This window comes from Gracilinanus agilis, chromosome 2, assembly GCF_016433145.1.
Source record: "Gracilinanus agilis isolate LMUSP501 chromosome 2, AgileGrace, whole genome shotgun sequence".
Lineage (NCBI taxonomy): Eukaryota > Metazoa > Chordata > Mammalia > Didelphimorphia > Didelphidae > Gracilinanus > Gracilinanus agilis.
In genome coordinates, this window is record NC_058131.1 from 153,249,402 (window position 1) to 153,265,730 (window position 16,329).

Below are 16,329 nucleotides of genomic sequence, written 5' to 3' on the forward strand. Positions count from 1 at the left end.
CACAAGAACGTGTGGCGCGCCCATATGCTCCTGGGTCCCAGGAGCTCCATCCCCAGCAATGGCGAGGAGTCAGGCCCAGAGGAAGCCGCTGCATCAAGGGCGTCTGACCACCCGGGGCCAGAACCTGAACTCGCTCAGTCAGGCGGGGCTCTGGGCTTGCCCAGAAGGTAAAGGGTTCTTGGTTCCATTCATACTCTTGACAATAACTCATTCATAAAGCACATAGAGGTTTGCAAAACACTTTCTTCCCAACAGCCTCTGAGGTAGAGTGCAAACATATCAATCCCATTTTACAGATTATGGCAACAAAGGCCTCGGAGGTGCAGACTCGCCCCTGGTCACACAACTCCGAAGCACTACAAGCAAGATTCCATCCCCGTCTCCCGACACCAAATCCATCTTCTGCTCACCCCGCGCTGCCTGTGGGCACTGATCAGAAGCAGGAGGGCACAGCCCGCTCCTCAATAGCGCTCCTTCAAAGCGGGAGCTCCCGGCTTCTGGCTGGCCTTCGTCCGGGCTGACCGTCTCTGCTGGGAAGGCTCCGGCAGGAGCTGGCCTGCTGAGACGGGCCTTGGGAGACAGAAGAGGAGCAGAAAAGGCTTAAGGAATGTATGTAGCCAGAAGCCCAGGCTGGGCTTGGGGAGAGGGCGGGCCTTCTCTACACTTATCTAAAGGGCTCATGGGGTATGCTTGGATAGAGGGCCGACAAAGACACAACTGGGGGCCCTCAAATTCAGACCTAAGAGGCTTTTTATAATCTGTTAAATATGGGATAACCGATTTGAATCTCAACACTTAGCCACTCTCCTCAGTTCAAGGTTCATTGTTCTGGGGCTGGAGATTGCTTCTTGCTGGGACAGGATGTTCCAGTCCCTCCTCACTCTGGGCTTTCTAGCCACAAATGAACTGACGGATGAAATTCTCCAGTTTCTCCTGGTTTTCCTGAGTAGTGAAGATCGGGGACAAATGCAGGGTGGAGCCCGTGGAATCAGGCTGTTCCTTCAGCACCTGGGAGCAAGAAGAAAGCTCTGGAGCGTGGCTGTCAGAAGCCCAAACACAGAGGAGTCTAGGCGGGTTGGGTACAGCGAGGCTTGTGGCACCACCTGAAAAGCCTGGAGGGACATCTCTAAGGGAAGATAATCACCAGTGCTTCAAGGTGGACCTGTGGGGCTCTCATGAAGTTTTCCCAATCCCACTCCAATCTTCTCTGGAGTCTCCCAGCATACATCAGCCCTTTACTTTTTTTTTTTTAATTAAATTAAACTTTTTAGCCTCTTACCTTTCGTCTTAGAATCAATACTATATATTGATCCCAAGGCAGAAGAGTGGTAAGGGCTGGGCAATGGGAGTTAAGTGACTTGCCCAGGGTCACACAGCTAGGAAGTGTCTGAAGTCACATTTGAACCCAGGACCTCTTATCACTGAGTCACCTAGCTGCCCTCCTGTATTGTTTTGTCTTTGGGTAAAATCCAAAGCAGGAAAAAACCTGGGAGTTTGACTTAAATTAGACTTTCTCGAGAGGTTAAACCTCCTGGTGTTGCGATGGAGAGGGGTAGGGAAGTGAGAGCAGTAAGGGAGGGGTGCAGCTCTACTCACTCCCAAATCTTTGAAGGTCATCACCGCACTATGAGCCTGGCTCAGGTCGGTACTCTCTGGAAGGGAAAAGAGAGAGCTCAGGGGATGGAGGGATGCTGCCTTGTCCCCACCATGGGCCGGGGAGGCCTCTGGACCCTGACATGAAGCGTCTTCTCTGCCCTTAGTGGCTGCTCTACAGAGCTCCGAGGAGCGGGTGCTGGGGGAGAAGGGTGTAAGCCTCGGGATTCTGGGAAGGCTGCAAGGCTGGGGGGGTGGGGGCAGTGCTCCCCTCTGTGCTATTCTTCCAGTGGCCAAGAGGTGACAGCAGTTGCCCAGGAAACCCAGCCTTGAAATCCCAACCTGGAGGGGAGCAGCCTCTGCCTTTTGGGAAGGGGACACGGGAGGGAAGAGACGAGACTGACTACTCCTGACTTACCAAAGGAACCGTCCTCTTGGGCCTTCTTCAGCAGGAACTGGTGGAGCTGCTGTGTGTAACCTGACTCTGTTGACAGAGGGCATAAATTAGAGGGGCTCTCCAGGAGCAGGGCAGGGGCAGCCCATCCCACCAGGAGGACCCGGAGCCTGACAGCTGAAAGGGAGTTCAGAGATCACCTGGGCCATCCTCAGACTGACTCAGCTCCGATCCTACGATCCACAAGGGGTCCTGCCCACTGCTGAGGCCCTCGCCTCCTCCGCTTGTGCTACCCCTCTGCAGTGACCTCCAATTTACCCTGGACAGACTTTGTGGGTGCGTAGTCATCGGCATGCTGTTTCCCCGCCAGGAGAATGTGAGCTCCTGGAGGGCAGGGACCATATTTTTGCCCTAATTTGTGCCCTGCCCTTGGCCCAGTGCCTGGCACATCACTTAATAAATGCTTGCTGATTGACTGATATCCAGAAAAGTAAAGTCACTCGTCCAAGTCCCATTACTAGTAAGATGCCTGGACGCAGCGGAGGCACCACAGCCCCTCCTGAGCTGAGCGCCTCCCTGATACCCCTGAACCTCTGCCCTGCCGTTTCCCCCACTGCAGAAGGCTTCAGTCGAAGGCCAGCAGCAAGAACAGGCTCCCGGCCATGGCAGGACACAGGGAACGTGGGAAAGGGAACTCCGAGGGGCCTCAGGGCAGGAGGAGAGGAGGAGAAGGGGTGGCTTGACCTGTATCGGGCAGTTTTCCCTGGTGGAGGAAGGCTGCGGCTCGGGCAAAGGCTGTGAGCAGGGGGCTCAGCAAGCGGCACAGGAAGAGGAAGAAGTCGGGGCAGCGCAGCTGCTGGCTGAGCTAGAGGGGGGGAAGAGACATGAGTCCTCCAGGGTGCCCAGACAGGGTGCCAGCACCACTCATCGCACCTTGGGGGCCTCATCGCACCTTGAAGCAGCGACTGTCAGTGCCATCCTCATAATCACTGTCACTGTCACTGAAGTCTTCCATCGATCGCCAAAGCATCTTCTCTCCAAAGCGCCAATTCCCTGTATCACAGGTCAGCCGAGTGCCAGGGGCCTGGGGGGAGGGGGAAGTTGATGCTCATCTAATGGCAGGACAGAGTGTCCTCCTGGGACTTCAGGGGAACGTCCGGCCAGGCCCTGATCCTGGGCTCACTCGCCATGGTCATGGCTTAGCTGGGGAGGCGAGTTCTGCACTGGGCACAGGGCGTGCCTGTAGGAGAGGTCCTTTCTAGGAATGCTGGGGCCCCCTCCTCTGATCACATCTGTTAATGGGAGAGCAGACCTTCGGGCCTAGAAGAGCAAGTTCCCTCTCAAGTCACACAGCAAATGAAAGGGGAAAGGCAGGCTGGAGGCAGAAAGAGTGAGGAGGGGGCGGGCTTGGGCCTCTAGAGGCCGAGGTCCTGCCTTCAGTCAGTCTTTGCCTTTACCTCCTCGGCTACAAGGAGACCGCACTGAATGAGTCGATCTAGCACCTCTTGGCAATAAAAGTAGGATGACTGGCAGGGCTGAGGAGAGAGGGACGAAGAGGAGCCATCAGCAGACCGGCCAATGCCACAGCTCCGGGCCGCGGCCGAGGGCGAGGATGCTGGCCGGCCTGACCTGCAGCAGGAGGAGGTCTTGGGGAAGCAGGTGCAGAAGCAGCAGAGTCTGGCGATGGAGCTCCCGCTGGCTCAACAGCTCTACCCCCTGCAGCTCCCAGGGGCCCTCTGGGGGCACTCGACCTGCCAGCAGAGCTCGGACTGCACACGCTAGAGGGGAAGGAGAGAAAGGAATGCACAGAGGAAGGCTCTGAGGTCACTCCCAAGGGGTGCGTGGGGGGGGGGGGGAAGCCTGGACAGTATTCACAGGAGAGTAGCCTTGCCATCCCCCAGCACCAGGGGACTTACCCCCCACAGCCTCACAAAGGAAGACGGGCAGCAGAGCAGCACTGTGGAAGGCCAGCTGAGCAAGGGTGGGGCCGGCCCTGGGCAGCACCAGGACGTCCCCCTGGGGCAGGAGCCACAGGGAGAGGCTGCCGTGCAGCAGGCACAGTCCGTGCATCACTAGGTCCTGCAGCTGTCCTGAGAAACCCACATCGAAGCCCCGAAGCAAAGTCTCCTCTGTTAGCCATGAGAAGTTTTCCAGGAGCCTGGAGAGGAAGACTCCCTGGAGGGAGGCAGGAGAGGCGCTGAGATCCCCAAAGGGAAGGAGGACAGATGCTCTAGAATGCAGCACGAGAGGCTCCAGAAAGGAGTGAACGGCCCTTCCCGAGATCACCCCAAACCCAGGGTAGGAGAACCCCTGCTACACGTGCCCAGCCCTGAATCCCTGAGCAAGGGTATCCCCTCACCCCCAACACAGCCTCTACCTCTCGATGCCGGTGCAGGAGCAGAGCTGCCATCACTGCTGTGGCCATCACGGCTGAGCAGGCAATGCTGGCTGCAGGCAGAGCAGAGATTGAGAGAGACGGTGGAGAAGGAGGAGCCCTTCTGCACCCCTCTCCACCCCCTGCCCTTCCCGGGATACAGCCTAGCTCAGCAGGTAGGGCTGCCGGCTAGGGTTCAAACCCAAACCCCAGAACCTCAAGCGAAACTTTGCAAAAGAGACTTCCCATTCCACTGCAGTTTTGGACAAAAAATGCCATGACCTGGAGGAGCTGCCAGCCCGGAGGCCAGAGGTCGGGCCTCGGGGCAGGAAGCCCTGACTGTTTCTGCTCTCTGGAGTCTACTGTCCACTCAGTTAATGCTACGGTGAAGCAGACTTTCATGGAGGTCTCAGGTGTGTAAGCGTCCCCTGACACAGGGTTCATTTCCCAACAGCTCTACTCCTAACAGTCTTGCCCTTTTGGAATTTGGACAATAATGTGGTGTCTGCCCTGCACGACTGGCAGCCTGGCTGGCTAATCGGTGGTGTGTGGCCTTGTTTCGCATGGCCACGTCTTGACCCTGGCTAGACGAGAAATGACGTCTTGTTCCCTCGGGGATCCCTGCAGAGCACCCAGAACAGCGCTGGGGATCTCGTTTACAGATATTTATTTTATAGGAATATTTCATATTTATAAACATATATTCATTTGTACAAACACTATGTACCCCACACTGTTCTCTGTGTGTATATACATACTAGTCCATAGTGGTTTGCTTGCGTTCTCCCCCATTAGCCTGTGAGCTACCAATAATCTATTTCCTGGCAGAGCCTCTGATTTCCCAGTTCTGCCGACCCATGGGCAAGAGGGAGAGGGAGAGAGCACAGACTAGGATTTCTGGGCCATCTCACCATGGCCCTGGCAGCCTCCCCTGCCAGAAAGGCAAGGCATTGCCCCATGGACACAACAGAGTCAGAACAGACATGCTTTTCCCGACCTCTGGGCCTCCCTTACCACTCAGGACGTGGCGGCTCAGCCTGCTCACAAGAAGCTGATCCTCCTCTTCCAGGGCCATGAAGGGCCCAGACATGGGAGTCCAATCCTGCTGCTTCTCACAATCAGGGAGAACAGACCTGCAAGAGAGACAAAGAGGGATTTTGGAGGTGAGGAATACATGGGATAGAGAGGCTGAGCCAAGGACCCAGAAATACATTCCTAGTGGAGGATAGGGAGTATCATTGATGGCTACGCCTCCATCTCTGTGATGGCAGAAGACCCTTGTCCTGCCCAAGGACAGAGGGATGAACTCTGGCAGAATAACGCTTAGGCCCTTCCCAGTTCTAGAATATATCATAGGGAAATCTCAGGCCCTAAGACCAAAAATCACCAATGTTTGTCAAGAATGGAAACTGAAAGTGGTTTGAGGGAAACTGGGTCTCCTATGGCCCCCTTTTCAGTCTATGCAATCTTCGCTTTCCCAAAAAATACATTCAAGGAGAAGCTAAAGAATGGCTGGAAAGCAAAGGGGACTTGGGGAGGCCCACTTCTCCCCGAGGCTAAACTGATATACTTCTTGCTTACCAGTGTCCAAGCACAGTCTGCAACAGGAGCTGCTCTAGAGACTGTCCTTTGCTCCTACCACGACTCCAGGTGTTGACTGAGTATTCCTGTCCAGGACAGAGTCTGATGATTCCCACTCTCTCTCTCACCCACTGGCCCACAACATGACCCGTAGGCGAACTGTGAGCAACAGAACCTCCAGGAAACCTCAAAACTCACCTTCATAAGAGGAGCGGCAGGGTTCTAAGGCCAATGCATCATGATAGATACTTATGGGACTTGGAAGTGGACAGATGCCCTAAATCCCAATCCCCAAAGCCAGCCAATCTCAGGTCTGAGATTTTGTTTTGAATTTCTAGGCCTCTCACTTTCCCATGCTCCATACCTGCAGGGAGAAGGGCTGTGCAAAGTCTATTCGGGCACAGCCCCGACGGCCTCTCAAGCCTCGAAACACGGCCAGAGCCCCCCACCACAGACCCAGGGGACAAGATGAGGCCTGTAGAGGGAGACACAAGTAAGCCAAGTATAAATTACCCGTCTGCTTGGCCCAGGGAAAGAAGACTGGTTCTGCTACAATAGCAAATGGGGGGACTTGATCATCCCTTGCTTCTCTGAGATTCAGGGCAAACTCCTGCTACCGTAACCCCATCATTTCCAATGTAGGACTTGCCCATGGATTTGACAGCAGGGCTCATCTGTTCATCTCTGTCTCTTCTAGCCAGAGGGTAGAAACTTTCCCTGGACCTGCAGCTGTATTCTCTCTACTCCTAAGGGCGGTTAGGTTAGGGAGGAGGAGGAGGAGGAAGAAGGGCAAGTCCTGATAAAGGAAGTACTCACCCGTGGGCCAGCATGCTGCACATCAGGGGCCAGATCATAGCCAATGCCCACAGGCACTAAGGCTGCATCAGGAATGGTGCCTTCTCGGAATGCCTGCAGCACTAGCCCCAGCCAGGCCTGGCCATGGGAAGATAGGCGGGGTCCCACAGCCCCAGGAGGATCTTCCAAGAAGATAAGCAGGGGCTGCTTGCTGGCCAGGAGCTGTTCTATAGCCTGCAGAGTTTGAGGAGGGTGAAGAGAGTTACATGAACGCTCGGCTTTCTGAGTCTAGCCACCCCATCCCCCTAGTTAGCCACTGACTGACTGGGCACTTACTGCACTGAGAACAGCCCTGGAGAGTATCCCTTTGGGGTTGTCCAGGAAGAAGTTAGCCTCTGGGGGCATGAAAAGGCCACCCAGATGTCTCAGCAGAGCCCTAAAGATACATGGAGAGAATCTATGCAGAGAAACAAGTTTAACCTCCAAAGGAAGGAGGCAAAGTGACTCATGTCCACTATGGAAGGCCCATTTGATTTAATACTACTCTGGGTCTACCCCAGACAAACCCAACCCCCTTGCTATGTTTCCTCTCCAAGGTTCTCAGGACCAGAAACAATGGAGACCAGACCCTTGTAGCCTAGAGTAAACACTCAGGCCCTGGTTTGGACCCAAAGAGTAACCAAGCACCAAATTGGATCAGCTTCTGTAGATGGAGGAATGAAATATTTTTTATGTCTAGCTTCTGCAGGGTGATAAGAGGGTAGAAAGGGCTTAAAGGAAATTGGCTAGAAGGAATCAAAAGGCATCAACAGACAGGAGAATAACTTCTAATAGGGAAGTTTCCAAGAAATCTTTAGATTCAAATTCCCTTTTTCATCCCCAGAAATATTTGTATCCCTTTCTCTAGCCTATCCTAAAGTTGTGTGTGACCACAGACTTCCTCTGAGGGCTCTCTCATCCACTAGGTGATGGGGTAGAGAGGGAAAAGGGCATTCACCTCAGAGCTGGAGAGTAAGACTGAGGTTCCCAGGCCACTCGCAAGACCCCCAGCCCTTGGGAGAGCAGCAGGAAAGGCAACAGGAGCCCATCCAAACATGACTTGTGAGTAGAGAGAAAGATGAGCGGTGTATCCTTCTATAAGAAAAAGAAGGTTATAGGAGTCAGAAGAATGGTAAGGATAGGGTATTGGCCAATCTGCCTCCCTTCACCCACCCTCCCATAGTCACCCTAGAAGGAGGAACCTAGTAGCATCTGAGTGGAAGCAAGTAGCAGGCCAGGAGGTCTCCCTTAGCCAAGGAATTTGGTTTCCAAATTTCTACACAAAAATGGTCTTTATTAGAAGAGAAAGGGCTTCCAGTATCACTCTCAACAGAATGTGAGAAAGAACAAGGGCCCACAAAGGTTGACAGCAATGGGGAAAAGATATGAGGTCAGGGATGGGGGTATAGGCTTCTCAACAAAAACACTTACCACCTGTGCAGCCTGGCGGACCATAGCCAGCTGACCCTGGTGGAGCTGCACATTCAAGAAGATGCAGTTTAGGAACTTGAGCAGAGCCCAGCTGAATATCCTGGTAGGAGGGAGGAGAAGAAAGGAAAGGGGGAAGGAATGAAAAGGGAAAGGAAAGAAAAGAAAGGGGATCAGGAACAGAAACATGGGTAGGACAAACAAGAAAGGCAAGATGGTGATAGAAAAACAAAGGATCTCATAATGGAGACTTTCACAAACCAGCAGCCTAAAAGAGCAGTGTGCAGCACCAAACATTAAAAAAATTACCAAAGGGGACAGTTAGGTGGCTCAGTGGATAGAGAGCCTAGAGATGGGAGGTCCTGGATTAAAATCTGAACTTGGACACTTCCTAGGTATATGACCCTGGGCAGGTCACTTAACCCCCACTGCCTAGCCCTTACCGCTCTTCTGCCTTGGAACCCATACACAGTATTGATTTTAAGATGGAAGGTAAGGGTTAAAAAAAAAAAACAAAAATAAACTCTACTCCAGGAGCCTTGAAGTTCTCTCTTTCTTCTGGTATGTACAGGAAGGGGGAGCTCCAATTGTCATCTTCTTTGTCCCCCAATTCACTGCTGCCTACAAACTCATGCAGCAGAGGTAGTTCCTTCTGAGCAAGGAGCTCAGCATCCACAGGGTCGGGTCTCCTGCATCTCAAGCCCTTTCTCAGCCAGAGGCTGTAGGAAGGCAGGGACTAGCAGCAGCAGTGCTATAGGATGTCAACTTTTGTTCCAGCAGAATAATCACAGCTCATGCTTACATAAGACTTTTCACAGTTTACAAGAGATTATTCTTATCATTGCCCAGTGATATAGGAAGTGCAAGTATTTTTATCTGCACTTGACAGATGAGGAAATCGAGGCTCTGAGAAGCAAAAGGGCTTTCTGACAGTCCTAGAGCTAATAAGCAGCAGAATCAGGGCTTAGGCCCAGGTTCAGAACTCTCTCTGAGGCCAGTCCTTCCCTCCCTGTACCCCACTTCCCAGCTCCCTTTCCATCCCCACAGCAGAGGACAAAAGGGCCCAAGCAGACAGGAGCCAGAGTGATGAGGAGAAGACCCAGGAGTCCGAAATTCCTGGTTATTTAAGACTCAGCTGCTCTGTTAAACACCTTCTATTCCCAGTATCTTTTCTCACCAGAGAGGGAGGGTTGGTTTGGTTTTGAATTGAAGGCTACCTGCCTCACCTTTATCCCAGCTTATTTTCACAGCCCCTGGGATCTCTACTTAGTCTGTGTAGATTTACCTGAGCAGAAAGGGGTAGATGGAGGCCTGGATCTGGCCCAAAATATGCTGTACATCTCTTCTCAAAGAACTGGGCTTGGGGCCTTCACCTGCTCCTCCAGGGGCCCTCCCTGAGAGGATTTCTTGTATCCTAGGAAAAGAGCTGGGGGTCAGGATTTGTGAGAGAGAAAGGCAGCAGCAATCCTCTGCCTTGGGAAAGCACACATGGATGGTAGAAGGGATCTCAAAGCATTTTGTAACACCTTCTAAGGAATCTCTTTTAGCTTCCTGGACAGAAGGAAAGGGATCAACATCAGAGCCTTCATTATCCAAAGGGAACCAAGAGAGATGAGGAAAGGGGAAGCCTGAAAGGCCCAGCACAGAATCCTAGATTCCTGGCTCCTAGCTTGAGTTCTCCTTCTTACTGCCACAACCTTTTCCTGAGTTTTACCAGAATGTTTAGGAGTTACTGTCCAACAACAGCACAGCTATAACATTCCTTAGACTTTGTGAACCACAGAAGGTAAGAAGCCTACCTGCTTGATGTTGCAGACTCTTCCATTTTTTTAAAACCCTTACTTTTTCTCTTAGAATCAATACTTTGTATTGGTTCCAAAGCAGGAGAGTGGTAAGGGCTAGGAAATGGGGGTAAAGGGACTTGCCCAGGGTCACACAGAAGTAGGAAGTGTTTGAGGCCAGATTTGAACCCAGGAACCCCTGTCTCTAAGGCCTTGTTCTCAATCCACTGAGCTACCTGGCTTTCCCCTCCTCCATTTTTTTAAAGGAGGAAGAGCATGGCATTAGGTCTGAAGGGGCAGACAAGTGAGTAACAACCAAGGCACAAGAAATCATTGTTTAACAAAGTACTCCCTGCTAGGCCTACTCCAGGGCAGGGCCAAGAACCATCCTCACCATTTGCTGCCCAAAATCTTCTCCCCTGTGTCTGGGGTGGGAGTGATCTTCCAGTCCATCGCACACAGGAAGTAGCAAAGCCTTCGTACCAACCAGCCCCGGTACCTGGAGGGAAGCACCCCAAAAGCTCAGCATTGGAGTAGAAGGAAACACTGGAGGAGATTATATATAACTGAACATACCTCCCACTTTCACCCTCAGAGGCCTCCGATCAGCATCTCTTTCCTGGGAGTGGGGACAAACCATCTCCTTATCAATGATGAGGTCTTTGTACCACTTCCCACTTGTAGGAAGCCAATAAGAGAAACAGTCTCAAATAGATAAAAATCTGAGACTCCTCTTTTGACCCCTTTGGTGATCCTTGTGATTTCTTGTTGAAAAGTATTGTGGCCTTATTGAAAAGCTTTAAGCTCTTAGCAAACCAGTAGTCAAGAGGTTAACATTCTCCACTTAGGTCAGAAATGCAGCTAAGGCTAAAACCTTAGTTTAGCAGGGGCATTTGCCCCTAAGAAAAGAATTCTCAGACTTAGCTTGCTGATAATCACGCAGCTGAAGGTCCAGCCTGGTTCTTATCTTCACCTTGAAGCTTCTAAGCCTGTTGTATTATCTATGTTAAAAATGCAGCTCTGTGCAACTGTGGGAAACTTTCTTGTGCTTTTGGGTGAAAGGGAATTTGAATTTTCATATATAATAAACTTGTGACTCAATGGCACTTCGGAGAAGCAGCTATGAGTTAACAGTCAAGATTGTCTCCCGTGTCCGTTATTTCCTTATCAACTAAGCAGTCCTTATCAGATTATGTGGAGATGATAGATAGATCTCCACACCCACTGAGCTTGCTGGAGCAGGGCAAGTGGCACACATATTTCCCCCATTGCTGAGGGGAAAAGCCCTAATTTTTGATCTATCCATACCCACTAACTTCCTGAAAAAAAAAACCCTCTATTTGACTCTCAAGCTAATTATTTTCTCCCTTCCTCCCTATTCTTCCCAATGTCCACAGTCATTGCTTCCAATTCCTCTCATCTCACTTCTCACCTGCAATCTGAACTCCATTCCTGAACTTGAAGTGAAACTGCTGTTGTCTCTTACTGCTAAATCTCGTGGCCTTTTCTCAGTTTTGGACTGTCATGATTCTCTTCCTATGACTGACCTGATCCTTCTGGGTCTTTTTTCTGGTGCCATCACCTGTGACCCTCCCTCTCCACAGGGCTCTGTCCTGGGTCCTCTTCTCTCCTCTCTGTTCCCTCTCCACTGATGCTTCCATTGGCCTCCATGGATCTATCATCTCAAGGCAGATGATACCTCTGAACTGACATGCAGCACTCCTCTTTCTCCCGAGCTACAGAACAGCATTTCTAGATGCCTTCCCAACATCTCTACTGGGATGTCCCAGAGGCACTTCCTCTGAGGTCAGAAGCAGCAATACAAGAATCCTTTACAGGCCTCTCTGAAAGCTCTGGTCCTGCCTGGGAGATGTGAGAGACCCTGGAAAAGGCCCACTCAGTGCCTGCCTCAAAGGAGGTGCTGTGCTCTATAAGCAAAGCAGAATTGCAGTCACTCCTCTCTGGACACATCCCCATCCTAAATGTTTATCCAGGCTATTTGTGCCCTAACCTATGGCAGAGCCTCCCAAGCTCATAGTGATCTGATTGGCCACAGATGGACACACCATACATTGATCCCAGCACAGTAATGTCATTTTGATCCTCTTCCATTATTAAGGAGAAAATTCAACCACCCAGAGGAATCTCAGGCTGGCTATATCCAAAACCAAATATTATCTTTCCCTCTCAAACCCTATTATTTCTTGCTGAAGGTGCCACCATCCTTCCAGGCCTCTAAGTTTGCCCCCTTGGAGTCAGCCTTGACTGCACACAATCCCTTGTCAACTTTTCTAACACCTTTTCACCACTCAAAGGCTATTTCTCCTCCAGACTATTACAGTGGCCTCCTAACTTGTTTCACTTCAATCTCATCTCTACACTCTCTAGTCTATTCCTTTACATAACACTGCTATTCCTCTTTAATTTAAAATTTTTTTTTATTTTGATAAATATTTCCCAATTACACATAAAACATTTTTAACATTCATTTAAAAAATATTGAGTTTCCAAATTCTCTTCCTCCCTCACCCACCACTTGTGAAGACAAGTAATATAATATCAGCTATACATATGAAGTCACAGCATTGCTATTCCTAAAACTCAATTCTGACTGTATCACTCAAGAATTCAAGAAGCTTCAGTAGCTCCCTATTGCTTTTAGGATAAAAAATACAAACTCCTCTGTTTGTAATTTAATAAGCTTCACAATCTGGCTCAAACCTATCTTCCCAAGCTGATAATATATTATTTTATTCTCTTTGATACATTTTCTATTCTTTTTCTACCCCACTTTTATGTCTTTGTTTAAGCTGTCTGTCCCTCATGCCTGGAATGCTTTCCCTTCTCACTTTTACCTAATTCAGGAGGTAGAAGAGGGATGGTGAGAATTTGGCTCAAATAAACAAACAAAAAGGTTAAACAATTGTTTTTTCATGTAATTGAGAGAAAGAAATAAAATATTATTAAATATTCAAAAAAATAACCCCTAATTCTCTTCAAAACTCAATCCAAGTACCATCTCTTCATATCCCCAGTTGTTGGTGCCTCCCCTGCCCCTTCCAAAACCACATCCTATTTATTTGACTTATATTCTGTATATACTTATCTTTGAACAAGTACCCACTCCTCCACCAATAGAACATAAGTGGCTTTTTTATTTATATCTCCAGAGTCTATTACAATGCTTGGCACATAGTAGGGAACTAATAAGTGCTTGTTAACTGACTGAAAGAGAAGCCCAGGTAGGGAGACCACCTAACTTTTCCAACCCCTGGCACTATTTATTTGGGTTTTGAACCATTGTGACACTCTATCATCCTTGGACCCTTGACACATTACCTGGTATTCTCTTCAGTCACCAGGATCACATTGTAAAAGCCCAAAGCAGCAATGTTTTTGTGGAAAAGGGACTCCTAGGACACCAAAATGGGGTAGAATGTGAGCCAGAGAGTCCTCTAGCTAGAGGAGTCTTCTTCCCCAGACCCAAATAAAAGTCCTACTCTCCTTCTCCCTCTGCCACCCCAGGGAACATGCTTCTACCCAGCCACATCCCAAGACCTGGTCTCACTGCCTCAGAGAGGTCTGTCTGGAAATGCCCCATGCTTGGAAACAAGTGGTTTTGTGTATATGTGTACGCCCGGCTTATAGCCCAGCATTCGTGAATATTCGATACTCCACTTTCTTCTTGCCCAAAGGCAGCAAGGTAGCACAGAGAGTAGAGTGTTGGGCCTGGAGTCAGAAGACTTGAGTCTAAATCCAGCCTCAGATCTTTACTAGCTATGTGACGATGAAGAAGTCACTTAACCTCTGTCTGCCTCAATTTCCTCAAAAATAAAATAAGTATAATGATATCCCCTTCCTCCCAAGGTTGTTGTAAAGCTCAAATGAGAAAATATTTGTAACTACTTAGCAGTACCTCGCACAAAGCAGGCTTTCACAAGTATTTGTTTCCTTCCCTCCTTCTTGGTTTTGATTGTCAGCATTAAGCCTTGATTTTGTAAATTTGACCCTACCTTTCCTCAACCTTCAACTCCTGACCAGTCTCCTGGGTCACAGAAAATTTATATGTGATCAGTTTTACTGTAGTTTCATGAAGGGTTAGAATCAGGAATGACCACATGAAAAAATAGCTAGGCCCTCCATTTCCTAGAGCAACTGAGCATTTCCATCTCTCCCAGCTTGTTATACTTCCAATTCCTGCTGGTCTTTCCCCAAGGTATCCCACACTGCCTGTGGCCCTGAAAAACTCTTACCCAGCTTTTAGGAGTACAGGTCTGGCAGCAGCGTCCCACAAAAGGACGATACTTCCCCAGGAATGGGGTGATGGTTTCCAGCTTCACCCCAAAGCCTTTGGGCCACATGCTGGCCTGGCAAAGGAAAATGAAAACAGAATTACAAGCAAGGAGCCCACTGTTAAAAGAACAGCTCTGAGGTCTGGGAGAAAAACAAGCCAGGATTTCTGATACCCTAGGCTTCCAGTTTGGCCTTTAACCAGGGCAGAAGGTTCCAAAGGAAAGGGCTATGGGTCCTTGGGTGGTAGAGGCCAGTGAGGGGCACTGCAAAAGATGTGGGAGTGGGGGTAAAAGAGAAAAACAGTAAATGAGGACTCCCATGCCTTAGCCCCATCTTCCCTTACCACATACCTCCTTATTACTCTGAGGTTTGCTCCCCATGTGGTACCAACTCAGAACTCCCTGATAAAGTCCTGGCAGTGGAGGAGGGTTGGAAATCCTAGGAAAGCTCCAGTCTCAAGTGGTCTGTCCTGGAGAGAGAGAAGGGTAGAGCTGGGGTCATAGCTGTTCTAGTACTTCAGGACAGGAAATGAAAAACCAAATCCTCCCCAGAATGACTACCTCCCCATTGTATCCTCTGTGCTATCAAAGCTCCTTTTCCAGAAGGAAATGGGACTTAGGGAGAGAATACATCAGAGCCCTCCCCTGTTCCTGAAGAATCTAGGAGGATTATTCAGAGATGAAGAGGATTGATTCACTGAATGGAAAAGGGGGCCAAAACCCCAATCGGAGTAATAAATGGCCCTCAGGGGGGGCAGGCTAAGCACCCAATTTGTCCAATGAAGGACATATATAGCACGAACCAACATCAATCCAGCCCTCAGGAGAAAACACCTACACTTTCAGCAGTTCCATACAAGTAGGAAAACTGGTTTCTCCCACCTACACTGTTTTTTGACCCTGGTCCACAGTGAGAGACACAAGGCCTGGCTGGCAGAACTGACCCTAGGACTCAGTCATGGATCTGTAGGGGATGGAAAGAGGGAACAGAATAAGGAAACTGTCCTAGGCTAGCTAGACAAATGAGAGAACAGAGGAAAAAAGGTTAGGATCATTTCTCTCAGGAGAAAAAAAACATCTAGGTCCTGTCCTCACCCATTCTTTTATCTCTGCTCCAGAGTGTGAGCAATACATTAATTTATTCTTTAAATCAATAAACATTTTCTTAACATTTCTAAGGCAGGCAGTGAAAAGAATGCTAGCTGGGGAATCAATCAATCCACAAACATTTTTAAAATACCAACTATGTACCAGATACTGGCAAAAGCAAAACATATAAAACACACCCAAAATAGATGCAAAGTAACCTCTGGAGGGGTGGGGAATGTGAGGTGCCTGGAAGGCTTGATTTGAGTCATGGAAGGAACCAGGGATTCCCAGAGTTGGGATTCAAGACGAAGAATACTCCAAGCATGGGATACAGCCAGTGCAAAGGCTGAGATGGGAGATGAGTGAGCTTCACGTGTGAGAACCAAGAAGGAGAGTTTGGCTGGACCATTGATTACAGTAGAAAATGTGTGATATGGCTGGAAACACAAAATGAGGTTAGGCTGTGAAAAAATTTAAATGACAAATATAGGAATTCATATTTGATCTTGGAGGAAAGAGGGAGCTGCTGTTTACTGAGTAAGGAACTGAGATGTCACGGTGTTTGAGAAACATCATCATGCATCCTGAAGTCCCCTAGTAAGAAGGGAGGAATTGGATTGGAGAGGACTGCTATAAGCCAGCTTCTGAACTCATTAAGAAAGGAGGGAGAGCTGGTAGGTAAGTGGCAACAGGATCTAAACTGGTTAAAAGATTTGAATGGTGAATGTCAAAGGAAGAGAAATTTGCTTGAGGGTGGAGGGAAGAGTGCAGTAACAGCATGGTAAACAAAGTAAATTCTAACCCCAACCCCAACCTGGTTATAGCCCTGGCACTGACTAGATTTGTCTTTGCTTGAGAAAGTCATTTCATTTCAGTCTCAGTTTCCCTCTCTGTAAAATGGAAGATTAGACCAGATACTCTCTAAGGTTCCTTCTAGCTCTAACATTCAGTGGTTTGGGGTGC

At 49.3% G+C, this 16,329-nt stretch overlaps 1 protein-coding gene across 1 annotated transcript; it reads right to left on the bottom strand.

Annotated features, from left to right (window-relative positions):
* Positions 1-233: 233 nt before the first annotated feature.
* Positions 234-14,658, bottom strand: GPAT2 (glycerol-3-phosphate acyltransferase 2, mitochondrial). Its single transcript, XM_044660788.1, has 21 exons — positions 14,629-14,658; positions 14,239-14,352; positions 13,325-13,398; positions 10,380-10,484; positions 9,490-9,618; positions 8,208-8,307; positions 7,735-7,871; positions 7,074-7,173; positions 6,759-6,971; positions 6,307-6,417; positions 5,943-6,028; positions 5,376-5,494; positions 4,365-4,435; positions 3,904-4,162; positions 3,617-3,765; positions 3,445-3,522; positions 2,940-3,071; positions 2,732-2,852; positions 2,012-2,077; positions 1,597-1,652; positions 234-1,008 (listed from the first exon to the last, which is right to left on the bottom strand). Exons 1-21 carry the CDS (start codon positions 14,656-14,658, stop codon positions 892-894), a joined length of 2,367 nt encoding a protein of 788 aa, XP_044516723.1. The 3' UTR covers positions 234-891.
* Positions 14,659-16,329: the final 1,671 nt, after the last annotated feature.

Bases quoted from the DNA above. Each gene is read 5' to 3' on its own strand.
- GPAT2 (XM_044660788.1), bottom strand. From the start codon at position 14,658: ATGGGGAGCAAACCTCAGAGTAATAAGGAG. The intron at 8,308-9,489 runs GTAAATCTACAC...CCCTCCTACCAG, and splicing joins ATCTACCCCTTTCTGCTCAG to GATATTCAGCTGGGCTCTGC. The intron at 3,523-3,616 runs GTCAGGCCGGCC...CTCTCTCCTCAG, and splicing joins AAGACCTCCTCCTGCTGCAG to CCCTGCCAGTCATCCTACTT.